Source organism: Mycteria americana, assembly GCF_035582795.1.
Source record: "Mycteria americana isolate JAX WOST 10 ecotype Jacksonville Zoo and Gardens chromosome Z unlocalized genomic scaffold, USCA_MyAme_1.0 Scaffold_18, whole genome shotgun sequence".
NCBI classification, from domain to species: domain Eukaryota; kingdom Metazoa; phylum Chordata; class Aves; order Ciconiiformes; family Ciconiidae; genus Mycteria; species Mycteria americana.
In genome coordinates, this window is record NW_027445436.1 from 8,183,473 (window position 1) to 8,204,458 (window position 20,986).

The 20,986-nt window shown below is 43.5% G+C and overlaps 1 protein-coding gene across 7 annotated transcripts in view; it reads left to right on the top strand.

Annotated features, from left to right (window-relative positions):
• Positions 1-20,986, top strand: part of LOC142402964 (BDNF/NT-3 growth factors receptor-like) — a 270,912-nt gene that overhangs the window by 165,432 nt on the left and 84,494 nt on the right. For 6 of the 7 annotated variants that reach the window (XM_075488975.1, XM_075488970.1, XM_075488974.1 and 3 more), the window contains one exon: positions 15,938-16,110. In XM_075488975.1, coding sequence (XP_075345090.1) covers positions 15,938-16,110 — 173 coding nt within the window. Of the gene's footprint in view, positions 1-15,937; positions 16,111-20,986 lie in introns of those variants that run through there. The other variant, XM_075488977.1, reaches the window with a different exon arrangement.

Genomic DNA, 20,986 nt, shown 5'->3' on the forward strand with positions numbered 1-20,986 from the left:
TACCCAGTATCAAAAAGCAAGGCCCAGATGGGAAAGAGAGTGTGATATATTTAGGCTTTGAAATTTCGCAAGGACAAAGAAGATTGGGAGCAGGCAGAAAGGCAGCAATTTGTCAAGTTCCAGAACCCAGAACGATACGGGAACTGCGGACATTTTTGGGTATGGTCGGGTGGTGTCGATTGTGGATCCTCAATTATGCAGCTTTGAAAGGATCCCAGGAGAATCACCTGTTGTGGACACCTGAGTGTCGGACAGCTTTTAAAAATTTGAAGAAGGCTTTGATGTCCGGACCTGCATTAGGACTCCCAGATTTAGCAAAGCCTTTTGAATTGTTTGTACATGAGTGATAACATCTTGCTTTGGGTGTGTTGACTCAAAAATTAAGAACTTGGAAACAGGCCGTTGGGTATTTTTCTAAGCAATTGGATAATGTCAGCAAGGGATGGTTGCGAGCAGTGGCAGCAACTGTACTCTTAGTCCAAGAAGCAAAGAAATTAACCATGGGGCAGAAAATTACGGTTTATGTCCCACATATGGTAATTTCTGTCTTGGAGCAAAAAGGGGGGCATTGGCTGTCCCTGAGCCACATGCTCAAATACCAGGTCACTCTCTTGGAACAGGATGATGTGGAGCTTAAAACTACAATAGCAGTGAACCCAGCAATGTTTTTGAGCTTGGAAATGGGTGAGTCTTTACACCATGATTGTTTGCAAACTATTGAACAGGTATATTCTAGCAGACAGGACCTGAAGGATTCTCCCCGAGAATCCCTCGGTGCTGGCTGGAGGTCCTGCGATCCCTCGAATCCGTTGAAATTCAGAAGCAGGGTCCCATCTGGGTCGCCAAAACGGTCACCGAAATCAGGAATCAAACTCCTTAACACCAATGTAGTATTAAGAAGCAGGCATTCTTTATTACGGCGCTGGATGCACGGGGGATCGTTCCACCTAGCGTGCATACCGCAGGTTACATCAACCAAAGCTTATATTGTCCCATTACATACATATGCATCAAATTTCCCAGAATGATCATGCAGGTTCATTCTATTTCCCAGAACTAATTATCATATTTGCATGGTCATTACGCATGCGTCCTTGAACTCCGAGGGGCTTCCGTGGGGGGTCTCTGGTGGTCCTTGGTGGTTGTACAGGTGTGTCCTTTAGTTGACCCCTTCTTATGGGCATGCGCGATATCTCCTTGCTTATGTCACTTGCTTCCCTTCTTCATGGTGCATGGTCCCTAACAATGATTTGGCACCCTTATTCCTATTCTAACACAAACCAATTATTCTAACTACCCCTCGACTCATTGTCAAGATGGGCTGGGGCTGTACTGGGAACATAGCAGCATGTCCATACTACTCCTCATCCAATTGTCTTTGGGCACAGTAGCATATCCATAGCCATAGATGTACAAACACAACATTAAAGTATTGTCTACCCGGCTCCTATCTCTATGTTGCTTAGTTACAAAAGAACAAACTAATCACTTTGGTTACATCTGGTTACATTTCCCTCCTTTGGAAGTTTTGAAATAATCATCTTTTCAATACTTCCACTCTTAATATTTCAAATCTCAACATAAGCAGGTGGCTTTTCTCCTGGCATCAGTGCACAATGCTTCATCACTGATTTAAAAATTGCTATAGAGTTCCTAGACATTGTCTGTGACAACATTTTCTTTAAACATTGATAAACCAAACAAATCATCAAAACAACTATAATCAAAATTATTAGTGTCTGTAACAACTCAGTTATCCATCCTTTAAGAGAAAATCCAAAATGTCCCAAAATTTGGCCTAACCAATTTGTTTGCATTTCACTCCTTAAACCTTGAGTCTGCTGTGCCACCCTCTTCATATCATCTATTTGTTCACTCAAAGCAGCTGTAACATTTGGGATGTGCACACAGCAATCTTGATTTCTCTAAATCCACAATCATCGCTTCAATTCCCCAATGTGTTTCTCTGTGTTTTTCCTCTGCTATCTTTATCTTTATTTGTGGGGTAACTATAACTTGTCGGGTGGGCGTTACCCACCATCCATCCTCATTTTCTACTGCTCTCAACTGTTCTGCCAATAATCTATCCAACTTACCATAGTTTGGTTTCGGGGTTGGAAGTTTTACCTGTTTTACTGGTACCAGGGCAAGGATGCTTTGCCCCGCTGCCTCTCTAGCAGTTTTGTCAGCCAATCGGTTGCCCACATTTACCACGGTTTGTCCAAATTGATGTGCTTTACAATGCATTACCGCTACTTCCTTGGGCTGCTGGATGTCCTGGAGGACTTGGAGAATTTCTTCCTTGTATTTAATGGGCAATCCTTGAGCTGACAACAGTACTCTTTCCTTCCAGATAGCTCCATGTGTGTGAATCTGCTTTCTGTGCTGCTGTATTCACAGGGAGAGCTTCAGCTTTCATCACTTGGGTGGTGGTAACCACAGCATACCCCGCCATTCATTTTCCATCTCGGACGAAACTGTTTCCATCCATAAACAGCTCCAAATCAGGATTAGGCAATGGTTCGTCCTTCAGGTCCTGTCTGCTAGAATATACCTGTTCAACAGCTTGCAAACAATCATGGTGTAAAGACTCACCCATTTCCGAGCTCAAAAACATTGCTGGGTTCACTGCTGTTGTAGTTTTAAGCTCCACATCATCCTGTTCCAAGAGAGTGACCTGGTATTTGAGCATGCGGCTCAGGGACAGCCAATGCTCCCCCTTTTTGCTCCAAGACAGAAATTACCATATGTGGGATATAAACCGTAATTTTCTGCCCCATGGTTAATTTCCTTGCTTCTTGGACTAAGAGTACAGTTGCTGCCACAGCTCGCAAACATCCAGGCCATCCCTTGCTGACATTATCCAATTGCTTAGAAAAATACCCAACAGCCCGTTTCCAAGTTCCTAATTTTTGAGTCAACACACCCAAAGCAAGATGTTATCACTCATGTACAAACAATTCAAAAGGCTTTGCTAAATCTGGGATTCCTAACGCAGGTGCGGACATCAAAGCCTTCTTCAAATTTTTAAAAGCTGTCCGACACTCAGGTGTCCACAACAGGTGATTCTCCTGGGATCCTTTCAAAGCTGCATAATTGAGGATCCACAATCGACACCACCCGACCATACCCAAAAATGTCCGCAGTTCCCGTATCGTTCTGGGTTCTGGAACTTGACAAATTGCTGCCTTTCTGCCTGCTCCCAATCTTCTTTGTCCTTGCAAAATTTCAAAGCCTAAATATATCACACTCTCTTTCCCATCTGGGCCTTGCTTTTTGATACTGGGTATCCTGCTTGTCCCAAAAAAATTCAACAAGCTGATGGTCACTTGTAAACAGTCCTCTTGAGTCTCTGCTGCTATCAAGATGTCATCTACATACTGCAATATTATTCCTTCTGAATTTTCTTTTTTCCACACTTCCAATTCCTTTGCCAACTGATTACCAAATATTGTAGGACTATTTTTGAACCCTCGAGGTAGCACCGTCCAGGTGAGTTGTGTCTTGCGTCCAGTGGTGGGGCTTTCCATTCAAAGGCAAATATGCCTGGCTATCTTTGTCTAGAGGTATGCAGAAGAAAGCATCCTTGAGATCAAGTACTTATGTTTTTCTTTTAAGGATGTCAGCAAGGTATATGGGTTAGCTACTACTGGGTGAATGTCTTGAACAATCTGATTTACGGCTCTTAAATCTTGAACTAACCTATATTCCTTGCCATTCTGCTTTTTCACTGGCATTATCAGGGTGTTATATTCTGATTCATACTCTATCAATAATCCATAATTCAAAAATTTTGTTATTAATTCTTCCAACCCCTTTCTAGCTTCCCACTTAATAGGATACTGGTTTTGTCTTACCGGTTTAGTTCCAGATTTTAGAACAACTTTTACTGGTTCCGCCAATTTAGACCGACCTGGGATTCCACTTGCCCATACCAAGGGTGTTACTGCATCCTCCACTTCTGCAGGAATTTCTTCCTTTGGTCTTGGTGTGTTCTGTAACATAAAAATTCTCGCTTCCACAGCTTTTGATTCAGGTATTAACAGCTGAGTCTCCCCATTTTTTAAAAATTATTTTGTGCATTCATTTTACTCAATATATCTCTTCCTAACAAAGATGATGGACATTCTGGCATATACAAAAATTGATGAGTTACCCATGGCTTTCCCAATTTGAATTTCAAAGGTTATTAAAACGGCCGATTTTCCTTCCGCCCTGTCGCCCCAACCACACTTATAGTTTTGTGACTAAACCCCCCTTTGCATATATTTAATACCAAATATGTTGCCCCTGTATCAACTAAAAATTCTACTTCATCATTCCCCAGCTTTAATGTAACCAGGCATTCAGCTGGGGTTGACTCCCCTGGTCTCCTTCAGTCCTCATCATTCAGAGTCATCAACTTAATTGCCTGTAGCGAAGGATCCAATGCTCTCACTTTGGGACATTCCCTTTTCCAATGCCCCCTCTCCTTACAGACAGCACACTGATCTTCTGCCATCTGTAGAGGTCTAAATGGATGTGCTGCTCCTCCTGGTGGTCCTCCTCTTCCCCTTCCCCTACCTATTCCTGCTTTCCCTCTTCCTCCTTTCCACATTTCAAACACCTTTTCCCAATGCTACAGGCAGAGCAACATCATCTTGAACTCTTACTCCTTCCCTGTTTTTTTCCAAAGTCAATACCATAGAATCTTGCAGGATAATCCCACACTGTTTTTGCCACTCTGGATGATTTCTCAAAGCGAAAAATAAATACCTCATAAGGTATTTCATCCCATTTACCTTCCCTCCTACAAAACAGCATTAATTGCAAGATGGTATTATACCTCAATGTACTGTTCATTGGCCATTTTTCCCCACTATCCAAAGTATACGATGGCCACCAATAATTAAAATATTAAATTAATTGTTTCCAAATTAAAGGATCACCCCCCAGATCTTTCCAGTGTTTTAAAATACATCCCAAAGATGTTCTTTGTGGGATGGGTTTTTTAATCAGAAATGTACCCATTTCCCAAAAGACTAGTGGTTGTGATTGTGCACTATCACAGGCACTAGTCAGAGGGACCCCAACCCTTGTTGGAGCTCCCTCTGGGATTCCAGCCCCCTGCCGGAAATCCCAGCCTTGGAGCCTTCAACCCCCCGTTGAAGACTCCCCCTTGGGCCCCGCTCCACAGGCTTTCGCCTAGCAGAGACTTACCAACCAAGGTACCTCTTTAGCCCAACCCTGCGTAGCTTTCGCCGTGCCTTACGAGCAGGCTTTGGTGGGACTCCAACCCACGTCCTACCTAGAGCTCTGTTACCCGTTAGAAGAATGCCTTATTATTTAATTCCAGGGGACTTACTTGGAATCCTTTGGTCCGGGGATCAGAGGCTCTCCTCGAGAATCCCTCAGTGCTAGCTGGAGGTCCCGTGACTCCACAGATCCGTTGGGATTTACAAGCGGTGTCCCACCTGGGTTGCCAAAACTGTCACTGAAATTGGGAATCAAACTCCTTAACGCCAATGTAGTATTAAGAAGCAGGCATTCTTTATTACAGCGCCGGATGCACGGGGGATTGTTCCACCTAGCGTGCATACCGCAGGTTACATCAACCAAAGCTTATATTGTCCCATTACATACATATGCATCAAATTTCCCAGAATGATCATGCAGGTTCATTCTATTTCCCAGAACTAATTATCATATTTGCATGATCATTACGCATGCGTCCTTGAACTCCGAGGGGCTTCCGTGGGGGTCTCTGGTGGTCCTTGGTGGTTGTACAGGTGTGTCCTTTAGTTGACCCCTTCTTATGGGCATGCGCGATATCTCCTTGCTTATGTCACTTGCTTCCCTTCTTCATGGTGCATGGTCCCTAACAATGATTTGGCACCCTTATTCCTATTCTAACACAAACCAATTATTCTAACTACCCCTCGACTCATTGTCAAGATGGGCTGGGACTGTACTGGGAGCATAGCAGCATGTCCGTACTACTCCTCGTCCAATTGTCTTTGGGCACAGTAGCATATCCATAGCCATAGATGTACAAACACAACATTAAAGTATTGTCTACCCCGCTCCTATCTCTATGTTGCTTAGTTACAAAAGAACAAACTAGTCACTTTGGTTACATCTGGTTACACTAGCACAAAGTTCGGTCATACAGGTACAGTATTTATACAGTCTAGTTATGCATATGCATAAGTAATTACACAAAGCAGTTTTCTATTGGTCTACATGTCTCTTGTTTCAACTTAAAGCTACAGTGCTACTTTAATATTCTGTGCATGCTCAAAGGTGAGAGGTCTCTGCTTGGGCCAGTGTCTCCAGCTCCAGGGGTGTGACTTTTAGTATTATAATGAGGATAGTTCGCGTGAGGGTGCTTCTTATCACACTTCTACTAGTAGTTTCAGATGGTTCCCAAAATATCTTAATTAGCTTACATATTTCTCCAGGATGTGCTTTACTCCCAAGGACAGTAATTCTTGTTTAGACATTCCGCTTTCCAGTCTGAATCCCCCTTATCAACTTTATGTAAGCCCTGGCCTTCCACCAGCTCCTGTTAGACTACACTGTTAGACTACAGCTTCACTGGTTCCCTACTCACCGGCTAGTCCATCTTGATGCTTGCTAGCAAACGTGCACGAACTCACACACTCATCCCTCAGGCACTCCACATTTGCAAGTCCCCCTGGGCATACCAGCACATACCACACCTGCCTGATATCCTGGCCAGGACCCGAGGCCCCCCTGCTCGCTGGCTAGTCCAGCTTAAAGTTTGCTAGCGCATACACATGCACACCCCACACACACCAGGTTTGGGGAAGATACGGACACTTGGCCCTCCCCAGCAGCCTGCACCTGTGGTCCTGCTCCAGCCGCTGGTGCAGAGTCCCTCACCCACCTCACTCATGCTGGTGTCCCCTAGTAGCTGGTTTTGGGAATACACACCATTCCTGCCCCAGTGGCTGGAGGCAAAAGACCCCCACTCACTCCAGTAGCTGACACCACAGGCCAGGGGTGCCTACACCCCAGGTCTGACTCCAGTAGCTAGCACCAAATTCCACTCATGCACATAGAAGTCTCACCAGAAGCTGACACTTAGTCCTTGCAAGCACACATACACACGAGACAGAGAGAGATTATGCAGAGAGTTAAGAAAAGATTTAATAAGAAAATATAAAATGATAGGACAGACTGCAGTGATCAGGCACAGGGCTCAGCCAGACAAACGTACTGACTGCCCCCATTTTTCACGTGACTGGCCCCTTTTATACCCTTTTATGTTTACCCCTTTCTTTGTTCCTTCCTGCTCCCCCCCTTCCTGTGCATGTCCCCCCCATAGGTTTGTACCCCTCCCAGTCCTGGTCGGCTGGCCCGCGCGCCCCCCGCCCCCGCCCCCCCCCCCCCCCCCCCCCCCCGTTTTACAGTCTTATCAGTTGCAAAATCCAGGTTGATTTTACTTGAAGCGGTGCCTGTGGTTTCTTGATAGCCCATCAATTAGTGTGACTGGTGAGGTTTGTTTCTTGTCATTGTGCCCATGTTTGCTTTGTCAGGTCTGGGTTTTGGTGCATTTTGGTTTCTGGTTTCCTGCTTTTGCCTTGGTTTCCCAATTGACAATATCCCTGATCAGATGACCTGCTGGAATAAACATTCTCACACTCTCACATGCCCTCATCGGTTAGTGTGACTGACCAAGTTTGGTTCTCATCACCATCTCCCTTATCATGTGTCAGTCAGGTTTGTGTCCCTGTATGTTCTTGTTTATGGCTTCCTCCTTTTCTTATTTTCCCTTGCTGCACTGAAAAAAGGTCCTTAACCACATACCCTTAAAGGAGCAGACACACTCCTTTCACATACCCTTACACTGCCCACTTTCAGTTTCTTGCACCAGCTCTTGAAGATCCAATTCTGGTCCCTGTCAGAGAGTGAGTTTTTAGCTAACTAGACCATTGGATTGATCCCTGTATAGCCAAGTGGTTAATCGCCTGGCACTTCCTGGCCGTTCTCTTTTATCATGGTACAAAGCATAGCTCATAGTTATGCTCCAGTTAAAATTGAGGGCAGTACTCTCACTGATCAGGGATGGGACCTCACAGGCATGCAGAGAGCGAGACAGATAACTGTGTCCAGATCCCCCTGTTGGGCACAGGGTTTGGCCCAGTGAAATATGAAGATTTTTCATCCTAGAGGAGCAGTCCTGAATGCCGGCAGCTGCGGGTAGGTTGTCTCCATGAACAGCAAATGCTTTAGAGAGCTTCAGCCTCCTGAGTGAAACCAAAATAAAAATGTCCCTGTGCAACGGCCAATGGAAATCTATAACTGGTGAGTAATAGGAGGATTTAGGCAGCAAGAAAGCTGAGTGAGCTGGCCTGGAGGAAGCATTGTGTCACCTGTGTGAGATTCATCAGAGATTCATCAGAATTTCTTTTCATTCACCAGGGTGCCTGTCGATTTTTGCCTGCTGGTTGCTGGCCAACTGCAGCAGCCTTGTACAAGCATGCTAAAAACTCTGGCACTGAACCTCACAGGAGCTACTTCATCTGACTCAAAATGCATCAAATATCTGAAATATTGACATTGCGGTAGCAAATTATATAGGAGCTAAGAGTTCCAGAAAAAACTCTACTAGAGTGCTGCCTGTACAAGATGAAGAACATTTCCACGGCACCTGCGGAGGAAATCTAAAGGTTTCCAACTCTTCAGAACTTCTTAGTTCAGATAAGGGTCAAAACCACCCCTCATTTCTTGAGCTTAGCTATTGTATGGTGATGGGGAGCAGTAGTAAGGATTTCACAGTGAAAGTCTGAAAGTGTAAAGGAAAGGTATCCTGAGAATTTCATTACTGAGTCATACTGATGCTGGTGAGAGCCAAATTCCCCTGTTCTTGCTCTGACTTACTTGTAGATGCAGCTCAGTGGTGTAGGGGTGTCTCGTCCCACTCGGTGGGTTGCGAGAGGGGTGAATCTTTTCGATTCCCCGACGGTTTGTGTACCGACAAAAGCCGATCTCTGCTCGGCAGAGCCACGTGGTCGGTAGAGTCACGACAATGACTCAGAGGAACAGGCTGGCCAGCAACTTTATTAACTGGCGAATTCCACAAACAGACAAACTTAACGAACTGGCGAGCTCAACGAACGAACAGAGGCGATTTGGCAATGGAGCTATTTTCCAGGCAACCCGTCACAATTTATCCCAAACTTGCATATATTGGAAGAGAGAGGCGAGAAAAGGAAAGGAGAAGAGAGGAGGAAAGAGAAAGAGAAAGAGAAAGTATCACCACCCTTGGATCCCGCAATGACGATGACAGACGTGGCAATCCTCCAGTGATGGGCGCGCGCGCGGTTCCCTGGAGGGCGTGTCTTTTATAAACTAATCCCCGCCTCCAGGTACGCCCCTTCAGGACTTACATGGTTCTTGTTCTAGAAAGTTCTCAATCTTCTGTGCAGGCGCTGGGGGAGGGGGGTGGTCGCGAGGGGTCTCTGGGGCGGTTGCAAGCCCCCTTCCTCAGATCAACTCTGTGTGATCTCTGGCCATATGTGGTAAGGTCCGTCGGAACCGGGCGTCCTCCGACGCACTCTCCACATCCTGCTCTCGCTCTCCCCGTGCTCCCCGACCTGCCGTCGCCATGCAAATAGCGCCTCGCCTCGCCACAATGTTTGAGACATTAACTCTTTCAGTCTCTCACAAGGGGTAGATTGAGGAGCTACAGGTTTGCACTCCCTATGGAGCACAGATCTGCAAAGACCAGTTTCTAAGTGGATACCTGGACAAAGACCCCATAGAGGAGAATAAGTGTGGGGTGGTGGTCTATCTATTATGTGTGAAAAGGCTGAATTCAGTGGTTGTGGAGCTCCTGTAACAGCCAGGGAGTCCCTCTGTTGCCCAAGGGAGCGTGTCTCTCCTCCTTAGCTGCTGGCTGAGTAGGGTTGTATGTACATGGAGTTGTCTCTTGGTTCCTACTCGGGCAAAACTCCCATGGACTGGTGAGAGTGCTTTGCATGCTAAAGCTTTGGTTTACTTGTTAGTAATTATAATAATAATAATTCATATGTTTTTATATCTCTTGTGCTCTTACACTTTTATTTGGTTTTATTTTTCCCTTGCACTGAGAACATGCTAAATGCATTACTCTGTCATTTCTATGTAAATTCTGTGCGCTTATTAATTTTTGTTCTTTTCACTTTCCTCCTTGCATGACTATGTAAGCTCTCTCTCATGCATTCTGTCTGTTCTGTGTGCTGCATGAAATAATGAAAAGGGACTTGGCAATGTTGGGTAACAGAAATTTCAGTCACCCCTTGGTAGCAGAAACACTGTCTGGGTTTTACCTGGGTTTAGACAGAAAATGTGTAATTGCCATGGCAACTGCTTTGTCATATGATAATTTTGCTGTTTCTGTGAGATAAAAAGTGCTTTCTGAAATATACAATATGCCAGCCTCACAGGACAAAGTTTTCAGCATTTTTACTGTCTTTCCAGGGAAAGAGTATGTTGGAAAGAGTATGAGCCTATGCTTCTCCCTGTCAATTCTTTTCCTCCAGGTTGCTATTATTTAAAAATGTTTTTTATATGAATTGTGTTTCTAGTTCTGTTACTGAGAAGAATTACAGTCCAATTGCTTTATACATGAAACCAACAGAGGAAATTCAAGTGGCAACAGAATTCTCAATGGTGATTCCATTATATAATGTAGATTGGACTGTGGGTCGGTGCTCATATCATGTTAAAGCATCATCCCAGAGCTTGGAAAGGCTGGAAGACATGTTCCAATTCAGTTCTCACCTGGTTCAGATATGACTGTGTGAGGACCATAGGTGGAGAGATGATATGATATCCACCTTAGAGTATATAGCTCTGTGTGCTGTATCATAGTTTGTGAAGCAGCCAAAATCCTTATTGCATCATTGTTGGTAAAACTTGTGGAAGAGGAGTTCTGGGCCAGAAAACATGAGAGGGTCCCTCAGAGAAGGGGTGTTTGTGGCATGACAGATTTTTGTTGCCTCTGGGATCTATAGAGCCTGAACTCCACAGGGAAAAAAACGCTCAACTTGGTAGGTGGCTGTTCAGTCTGCCCTGTTCCTTGTCCCACCATCTGGACCTTATTATGGTAACTGTTCATTTTTGGAGACCTATGTTGCACTTTCATGAGTAAAGCAAGTGTTTTCTCTGACAGTTGTCTTTTAGCCCCTCATCAGACATGCATATGTATAATGCTAGAAAAGTGAATAGAATTCTGTCTGTTGAAGAAAAACCTTGAAGAAACCATGACTTTGTTACAGCTAAGAACTGAGTTTGTTGGCAGAACCATTGCATTGTATCAACTTGTTCTGTGTCTGTTCTCATGAGTGTGGTTGGTCCCATGCTCTCTATATGAATTGGGGATAGAAAATAACATGACTAGATGACCAGGAAAAAACATCTTTAGTTAAGGCAAAGCAACTACATTTTTGTCTCATCTTCCTTCACATTGAGTCTAATTGTGGTTAAAGTACAGAGGTAGAGAGCCCAGCCTTCACTTTCTGTGAATAACAATTTGTGAGCACTGGTAACCTGTTACCATTCTCTTACTATTTTAAAAATATTATTTGAATTAATATAGTGCAACCACTGTACCTTTTGAAGGTAGAGCATAGCAGTGGTTTATTGCTATTTATGATTATTCCTTACTTAACTGGTGTCAGAATTGGGTTTTTTTGGTGCATGAAAGTATTTCCTTGCTCATGAAGCGTAGTTCTTAAGGAGAGATCTAAAACTGCCTGTGTGTGAGTTAAATTAGCGTTTGTGGAAGAATGGTTAAGTGAAAAAGGACACAGCTTAATTGATGTGAGCAATCCAGCCTTTGATGGGGCCTGGGAGCCAGAGATCAAGGTGAAATTCCCTTGAGAACAGCAGAAGGAGTACTTGGTAAAGCAAGATAAGCGGGACTAAGCCTGGGAAAGTGCTGATAAGACCCCCTTTGTGAACAGTGCGTGAACGGCAACTTTGTACCAATCATATAATTGTTTTAAGCGCGTGGACAAGTATAGTTATCCAATAGAATAGTCGCTGTTAGCGCGTGCTTTGCTTAGCTTCTATATAAACCTGTTAAGTAATCTGAATAAATGAGAACGACCATACTCATATTGAGATTCATCGTTACTCCGGGTCCGTCTCCCACTCCGACATCTGGTAGCAGAGGATGGTTACGCACCGATGAAATCTCCGTGACTGCGGTAAGCAGCTAGAGGAGGGGAGTTGGGAAACCACGGCTGAGGGAAGCGCTGCCTGGGGCAAGAAGCAGGGCAGACGCCGGTGTGAGGTCGCTCCTCACCTCTCAGGCGCAGTGATGGAAGCAGAAGCTGCGGCCACGTTGCTCACTGGAATCCTCTCTAAGAGAGGGATAGAAGCACCAGTGAAGCAGTTAATAAGGTTGATTAAGTTGGGACAATGTTGGGGTCAATTTTCTGACACCTGCATGTTATTTTCCATATCGGAATGGCGAGATTTTGGAGGAACAATGTGGCAGAAAACAATAGAGGGGAATAAAAAGGAAGAAAAGGAAATAAAGGCGGTTCGTGGACTCTGGAACACCGCCTTGGAAACTTTGAAAGCGATGAAGGCGGAGAGGGAAGTAGCTTGCGCTGCTGCCCAAATGTTAGGTCCCGGAGTGTCTAAAGATAAGCCCGAAAACAAACCGGGACCTATTGCGCGATTTTTTGGGCTGCCTGCCGTGAGAGGCGTGTCTGGAACTGTCTGTAAAAATGTTTCTGAACTGCGTGTTATGGCGGAATCAATGCAGGCGCCAGAAAAGGCGGAAGTTCCAGTTAGCAGGGTTAATGCAAACTGTGAAGCGAATGCGGAAGTAGCTCCGCCAAAACCCCCTGGAGGGGCGGGAGCGACAAAACCTAACGACTTGGGCGGAGCAGCCTGCCGACTTCCCCCTGCAGCTCCGCCCAGTGAACCACCCTCCGCGCCTCCGCTGCCACCCTCACCCTCGTTCTATCCGCCTCTACCTCCCTCTACGAAATCCTCTGGAACTACCACATCACCTAACGGGGAGGAGCTGCCACAATCCTCTGATGCCACTGCAAAAGTGTTGCAAGCAGTTTTAAAACGTCTTGATACTCTGGAATTACAAACAAAAGGGAAAGGAGAAGCTGTGCCTCCATGTTTAATGAACCTTCCAGCGCTCCCTAAACCCACACGCTGGAGTGGTGTCATCAAAGATGCAATTCTAGAAGGACACTGGAAGCTTGTGGGGGGGGGCTGAAGGCCCTGCGACATTAGCGTTTCTGGTTATACAGGAAAACGGGCAAGGAAAGTGAACCCCCCCCCCCCCAAAAAAAAAAAAAAAAAAAAAAAACCAAACCAAAACCAAAAAACCAAATATGGATTATATTGCAACTGGTATCCTCTTATGTATGCATATACAAAGGATGATTAGCTGTAAAGCCTTCTGTGAGACATTTTATATGGAAAACTATTTACAAAATGTATCGGGTTGCACCAGACAGCTGCCTAAATTCTGGAATGAATATCTGCTAACCATTTATATGCCAAGATTGTCATTCACAGTTACTTTGTAACTGTATCCAGACCGCTAAAGCAAAAACATTACTTGGCAAGTATTATTATTTCATTATTAATCATTATTATTTCATTATAATATTAAATAAAATTAAATATAAAATTAAATATAATATTAAATATAAAATTAAATTTCATTATAATGTTAAAGCAATATTATTTCATTATTAACCATTATTATTTCATTATAATATTAAATAAAATTAAATATAAATTTAAATATAAAATTAAATATAAAATTAAATATAAGATTGATAAAATTATTAAAATTACTAAAATTAATTTTATTAATTTTATTAAATTGTTATTTAAAATCATTAACATTATTAAATTAAATATAATATTAAATATGAAATTAAATTTCATTATAATATTAAATCAATATTATTTCATTATTGATCATTATTGAATTTTTGTGAATGGTAATATAAAAAACTACTCAAGTTCTAGAGATGACTGAGAAGGATTGTCGTGCATAGTACTACTTAGTTATTGTAACTTTTCATTGCTTAAATTACAGTTAAAAGTTTTTTTTTCTTTTCACGTTTTAAGCATCTTGATCCTATGACCTAGACATACAGTACTCAAAAAAAAAAAAAAAAAAAAAAAAAGGGTCAAGGGTCTTTCCCCGGATTGCGATGATGAACCTCCTCAGTATTACTGAGAGAGTGTTCCTGTCCCTGTTCGTACCTGGGGGGGCAGCAGGACGAGCCCTGAAACAGGTTGGGCAATTAGCCTGTTGGGCTGAAAAACAAGCAAAAGTCACCACCCAGGTAATAGAAACGTTATTAGAGGATCAAAATAGCTTACGCCACGCAATTTTGCAAAATAGAGCAGCAATTGAATCTTTTGTTATTAGCCCAAGGTCATGGTTGTGAGGATTTTGAAGGCATGTGTTGTATGAACCTGTCTGATCACAGTGAATCAATTCACAAACAACTATGATGGCTGAAAGAGCATGCCAACAAAATTCGACAAAATCAGGGGTTTTTTGATGAACGGTTAACCAGTTTGTTTGGGTCCTTACCATCATGGCTAAAGGGTTTGTTAGCTGAGGGATTACGACTTTTAATAATTTTGGTTATCATAGGTCTGTGTTTTTGCGTAGCATGTAGCTGTGTAAAAAAGGCTTTTAGAACAATGATAAATCATGCCTGGATTGCTCAAAAACAAGAAGGGGGAATTGTGGAAGAATGGTTAAGTGAAAAAGGACACAGCTTAATTGATGTGAGCAATCCAGCCTTTGATGGGGCCTGGGAGCCAGAGATCAAGGTGAAATTCCCTTGAGAACAGCAGAAGGAGTACTTGGTGAAACAAGATAAGCGGGACTAAGCCTGGGAAAGTGCTGATAAGACCCCCTTTGTGAACAGTGCGTGAACGGCAACTTTGTACCAATCATATAATTGTTTTAAGCGCGTGGACAAGTATAGTTATCCAATAGAATAGTCGCTGTTAGCGCGTGCTTTGCTTAGCTTCTATATAAACCTGTTAAGTAATCTGAATAAATGAGAACGACCATACTCATATTGAGATTCATCGTTACTCCGGGTCCGTCTCCCACTCCGACAAGCGTTATTTCGTTATACAACATTTAAGCCTCCCATTTGATCCAGAGTTGATATATTTCCTGTAAAAATAAAATATGCAGTATTTTAAAGCTGTATAAATGGAGAAAAAAAAAATTAACCCCCCAAAATTCTGTTCTGCATCTACTTCCTCTCTGTTCATCAATTTAAGATTGATCCTCCAGTTGCTTATGCATATGCTTAATCTTAAACATATGAGCAGATTTACTGAATTCCAAAGGAGTTTCTGGCTGAGGTCTCAGGTTGTAAGTTCTGGTCCGGTCCAGGGATGTACCCTTCTATAAATCTACCTAATAGCACACTGTAGGGGCCAACATCAGCAACAATGTTAATAATAAATAACAAATGCATCTACATTCCTGCTAAGCATTTTAAGCAAACAAAGCTTTACTTTAAGGAACTTACAACAAAGGTAAATACCAATAGGATACCAGAGTTTTGCTTGAGTTAAATGCTAAAGGCCATAGATCAGCTGTGTACTAGTATGTTTTTCAGATAAGATTAATTTCTTTGTTCTGTTTTTGGAAAACACTTGGCACAGTAAGATCATGAGTATTCCTGCATCCTCTTACAATAAAAATCGTTGTATGGGATGATGTGTGGCAGGGGAATGAAAATTGTACCACCATTATTTAATTGCAATTGCATCACATCTACATTGCTAAAACAGTTACTAAGAATGTACTTTCTCCATCCTTTACACAGTAGTGTCCTTATCTTACCCTTACAGCGCCTTCCCACGTTTGCTGCCTTCTGCGAACATGTCCCCTTCCTTACACATTCCTTTCCTCCACCAGATGCTGAAGGATGCCAGTGACAATGCCTGCAAGGACTTCCACCGTGAGGCAGAGCTGCTGACTAACCTGCAACATGAGCACATCGTCAAGTTCTATGGCATCTGTGTCGAGAGTGATCCACTCATCATGGTCTTTGAGTATATGAAGAATGGAGATCTTAACAAATTCCTCAGGTAAATCCACCAACATGTGTTGTGCTGGAAAGTCAGAAGTGGGCAGAGAAGGTAGGCATTGCTGGTACTTAATGCCAAATTAACTGCTTTCACTGAAAAACGCGGACACCTAAGAGTGAATAATCTGTGCAACACTCTGCTGATTCATCTTGTGTACTGTGATGTGGGGCTTATTGTTTCTTTACCTATTTGAAAGTGCTATTAAGTTAATCCTTATACTTTCCACCAAAAGAATGGGAAGCAAAGGAATAGTGTTTTCAGTATATTTCAGCATATTCTGAAATGTTTGTTTATAAAACTTGCAATAGTAATTGTTTCCTTGCCTCTTTTCTGCTAGCACTTGGGAAGATCCCACTCAACACCTATCTCTATCTGTAGGTGTCTAAAAGCTTTTGAGAATCTACTTCCCTCCTCTCAGTGTTTTGAAAGGGTACCATTAATCTGCAGCAAGAAAACTTTGAGCCTTGGAAACTTCAGTGCAATGGAAATTACTATATCTTGGGGGCTAGTTTAGGGCCTTGTTTTAAAAGCTATTCAGGAACACGCATCTGAAATTGAAATTTGGTAGCGAAGCAGTCATAAATAAATAAGTGATACCTAAGGTTCACAAAAATAGATAACTCATGAACCAGTAAGTTATGTCCAGTGGCCTTGTGCATGTACAATTTCTTCTAGCCTGCACTTTTTGACATAAAAATAAACAGTTAAGAGACAATGTTAGCACCTACATAAAAAACATTTGCGTAAGGGACTGTTCATTCAAGGTCTCCTATGTTGTTTCCATCAAAGGGTATGTGCTGGTTTTGGCTGGGATAGAGTTAATTTTCTTCATAATAGCTAGTATGGGGCTATGTTTTGGATTTGTGCTAGAAAGTGTTGATAATACAGGGATGCTTTAGTTACTGCTGAGCAGTGCTTACACAGAGTCAAGGCCTTTTCTTCTTCTCACCCCACCCCACCAGCGAGTAGGCTGGGGGTGCAGAAGAAGTTGGGAGGGGACACAGCTGGGACAGCTGACCCCAACTGACCAAAGGGATATTCCATACCACATGACATCATGCTCAACAATAAAACCAGGTGGGAGGTTGGCAGGGGGGCACTGCTCAGGGACTGGCTGGGTATTGTTTGGTGGCGAGCAATTGTTTTCATTTGCATCACTTGTCTTTCTTGGGTTTTATTTCTCTCTCTTTGTTATTTTCCTTTTCATTACAATATTATTATTATCATCATCATCATTTCATTTCAATTGTTAAACTGTCTTTATCTCAACCCATGAGTTTTCTCACTTTTACTCTTCCAATTCTCTCCCCCCATCCCGCTGGGGGGGAGTGAGCAAGCAGCTGTGTGGTGCTTAGTTGCCAGCTGGGGTTAAACCACGACAGGGTATCACAAAGGCATTTCAATGCCCTGAGATCTCTTCTGCCTAAGGATAACTAGGGGACACCACCATTTTGGAAAGATATCTGTGTAATGCATGCTACTGACAAAGCTGTAAAGCAATCAAACTAATGTCCCTTTAAATGGGTTTGGATTTTGTATCTGACTGAAATTGCTATTGACTGGTAGTGTTGCCATTTTTGATAGCCTTGTGAAATGAGTTTGCTGTCCTTCTAATCTCCAGTGAACAAACAGCCACATCATAAAAGCAAAAGGCATCAGCTAGCATCCTCCCTTGCTGGCAGGGGTTGACAGGGAGACCAGGGGCTGAACTGAGGATGCAGAGCAAACACTACTTTTCCTGGGATGATTATCTCTCTGGCAGAGGATTTAAGTATATTGTCAGGGCAACATTGGGGTATTTGCATTTACCTCCTTGGATCTCTGCTGTGGATCAGAAGAGAGCTTCAATTTTCAAAGATGCCAGCCCAGTGCTTTTTCAGAGCACCAAATTTCCATTAGAACAAGCCAAATTTGCAGGTGATTCATTGTCATAATGAGAAATGCTTATTCTTTGATTCTTTTTGATTGGCCTTTTCTTATCTCCTAACTCTGGTTTTGAATTGTACAGAAAGGTAGTTTAGCAGACAGTATATGTCCTACGTTAGTTCTTCTTTTTTTAAAATTATTAATCAGCCCTTGTCCTTAGAATGTAAAATTATTATACTGGGACAAACTGTTTAACCTAAGCTCCAATTTGTTATTCCTCTCACATTTGCCGCAGCTTGTGCTGTAGATCAGAGGTTAGTTGCAAACAGGCTGTAAAAACCTGTATTTCTTACCCTGCAGCGCCACCAAAGGCTGTCAGGGAAAAATTAATCTGAAATTTAACCCAAAGGTGCTTGCTGCCTGTTTGCAGCCAAGGGCTGTTTCAGATCTAGGACTACAGTCTCAAAGTCATGCCTGCTCTGTGCTTGTTCTGGCTAGCAGAGACTGATGTGGATCCAAAGGAATCTCTGTCAGTGTTACTGGCTATTGCAGATACTGAGGAGCTCCTAATTCACAGCCAGAACCAAGAAGATAAGCAAGATGCATTACAATAATTCAAAAGTTTCATTAGATACAGACCATCTCCTCAAGAAAGCTAGTGAAAGATGAAGAGCTCTCTAATTTAGCAGACTCAGAGCTTCATGCTTGAGAAAGGTCATTAAAAAAAAAAAAAATCAGTGCAATGAAGAGGTCCAGTGCTTTTCAATAGGAATTTGCCTCTGAGTCTTGGTTGGGAATTTCATATCTTCCCTTTTACACCCCCCCCCCCCCCCCCCAGTAACAACTGTATGGCTGTCTGTGGCAGAACAAGTGCAGTTAACGTCTTTGCCTAGTATCAGATGCAGTCCCAGCAATGCTACACACCCTCCTTCATCTGTCACATTGCTCAGGAAGTTCTCCCCTGGGGCAATTTTAATATCATATTTCCAATAGGTAATGTCAGATTTAAGCTCACAGATTTTTATTAATTTGCAACTCTTCCAAACTCCTATGCCCTTCCCCAAGGGACAAATTAAGGCTACACCTCACCTCTATTGATTAGAAAGGTGATTCTGAAACTCCTCTTTGTAGGAAGGACGGACTTTTGAGAAAAAATAAAAATCAATTCTAGGATATTTCTTCAAAAAAGTTCAGGAGAGAAGGGCAGAGGTGGTGTCTGAAAGATTAGTATGCGGGAATGGAATAAAAACAGGCTTCCGTAAAAACAGAAGAATGGGATGGATAAAAAGGGCTATTCAGAATATTATAGGGTGTATCAAATGAGGAATAACTGTCAGATGACGTCATTAATTGGCTAAAGTACTGGCTAGTAATGCTTGCCATAGAATGCTACATGTAGGCATAGAATCATAGAATCATTTAGGTTGGAAAGGACCCTTAAGATCATTGAGTCCAACTGTTAACCTAACACTACCAAGTCCACCATTAAACCATGTCTCTAAGCACCACGTCTAGACGTCTTTTAAATACCTCCAGGGATGGTGACTCAACCACTTCCCTGGACAGCCTGTTCCAATGCTTGACAACCCTTCTGGTGAAGAAATTTTTCCTAATATCCAATCTAAACCTCCCCTGGCGCAACTTGAGGCCGTTTTCTCTTGTCCTATCACTTGTTACCTGGGAGAAGAGACCAACACCCACCTTGCTACAAGCTCCTTTCAGGTAGTTGTAGAGCGTGATAAGGTCTTCCCTGAGCCTCCTCTTCTCCAGACTAAACAACCCCAGTTCCCTCAGCCGCTCCTCATAAGACTTGTTCTCTAGACCCTTCACCAGCTTCGTTGCCCTTCTCTGGACATGCTCCAGCACCTCAATGTCTCTCTTGTAGTGGGGGGCCCAGAACTGAACACAGTATTCGAGGCGTGGTCTCACCAGTGCCAAGTACAAAGGGACAATCACTTCCCTAGTCCTGCTGGCCACACTATGTCTGATACAAGCCAGGGTGCTATTGGCCTTCTTGGCCACCTGGGCACACTGCTGGCTCATATTCAGCCGGCTGTCGACTAACACCCCCAGGTCCTTTTCTGCCTGGCAGCTTTCCAGCCACTCTTCCCCAAGCCTGTAGCGTTACATGGGGTTGTTGTGGCCCACGTGCAGGACCCAGCACTTAGCCTTGTTGAACCCCATACAATTGACCTCGGCCCATCAATCCAACCTGACCAGATCCCTCTGTAGAGCCTTCCTCCCCTCACGCAGATCAACACTCCCACCCAACTTGGTGTCATCTGCAAACTTACTGAGGGTGCACTCGATCCCTTCATCCAGATCATTGATAAAGATATTAAACAGAACTGGCCCCAACACAGAGCCCTGGGGAACACCGCTTGTGACCGGCCGCCAACTGGAGTAAACTCCATTCACCACCACTCTTTGGGCCCGGCCATCCAGCCAGTTTTTTACCCAGCGAAGAACACACCCGTCCAAGCCATGAGCAGCCAGTTTCTCCAGGAGAATGCTGTGGGAAACCGTGTCAAAGGCTTTACTGAAGTCTAGATAGACAACATCCACAGCCTTTCCCTCATCTACTAGGCGGGTCACCTTGTCGTAGAAGGAGATCAGGTTAGTCAAGCAGGACCTGCCTTTCCTAAACCCATGCTGACTGGGCTTGATCACCTGTTTGTCCTGTACGTGCCGTGTGATGGCACTCAAGATTATCTGCTCCATAACCTTCCCTGGCACCAAGGTCAGGCTGACAGGCCTGTAGTTGCCCGGGTCCTCCTTCCGGCCCTTCTTGTAGATGGGCGTCACATTGGCAAGCCTCCAGTCAACTGGGATCTCCCTGGTTAGCCAGGACTGCTGATGAAGGATTGAAAGTGGCTTGGTGAGCACTTCCACCAGCTCCCTCAGTACCCTGATGCTGATACCTGTATCCTCAAGGTACCAGGATATGATATATGTATGTGACACTGTTGTGACACATCAATGTCACTGATGTGACACTGAAGCACACATG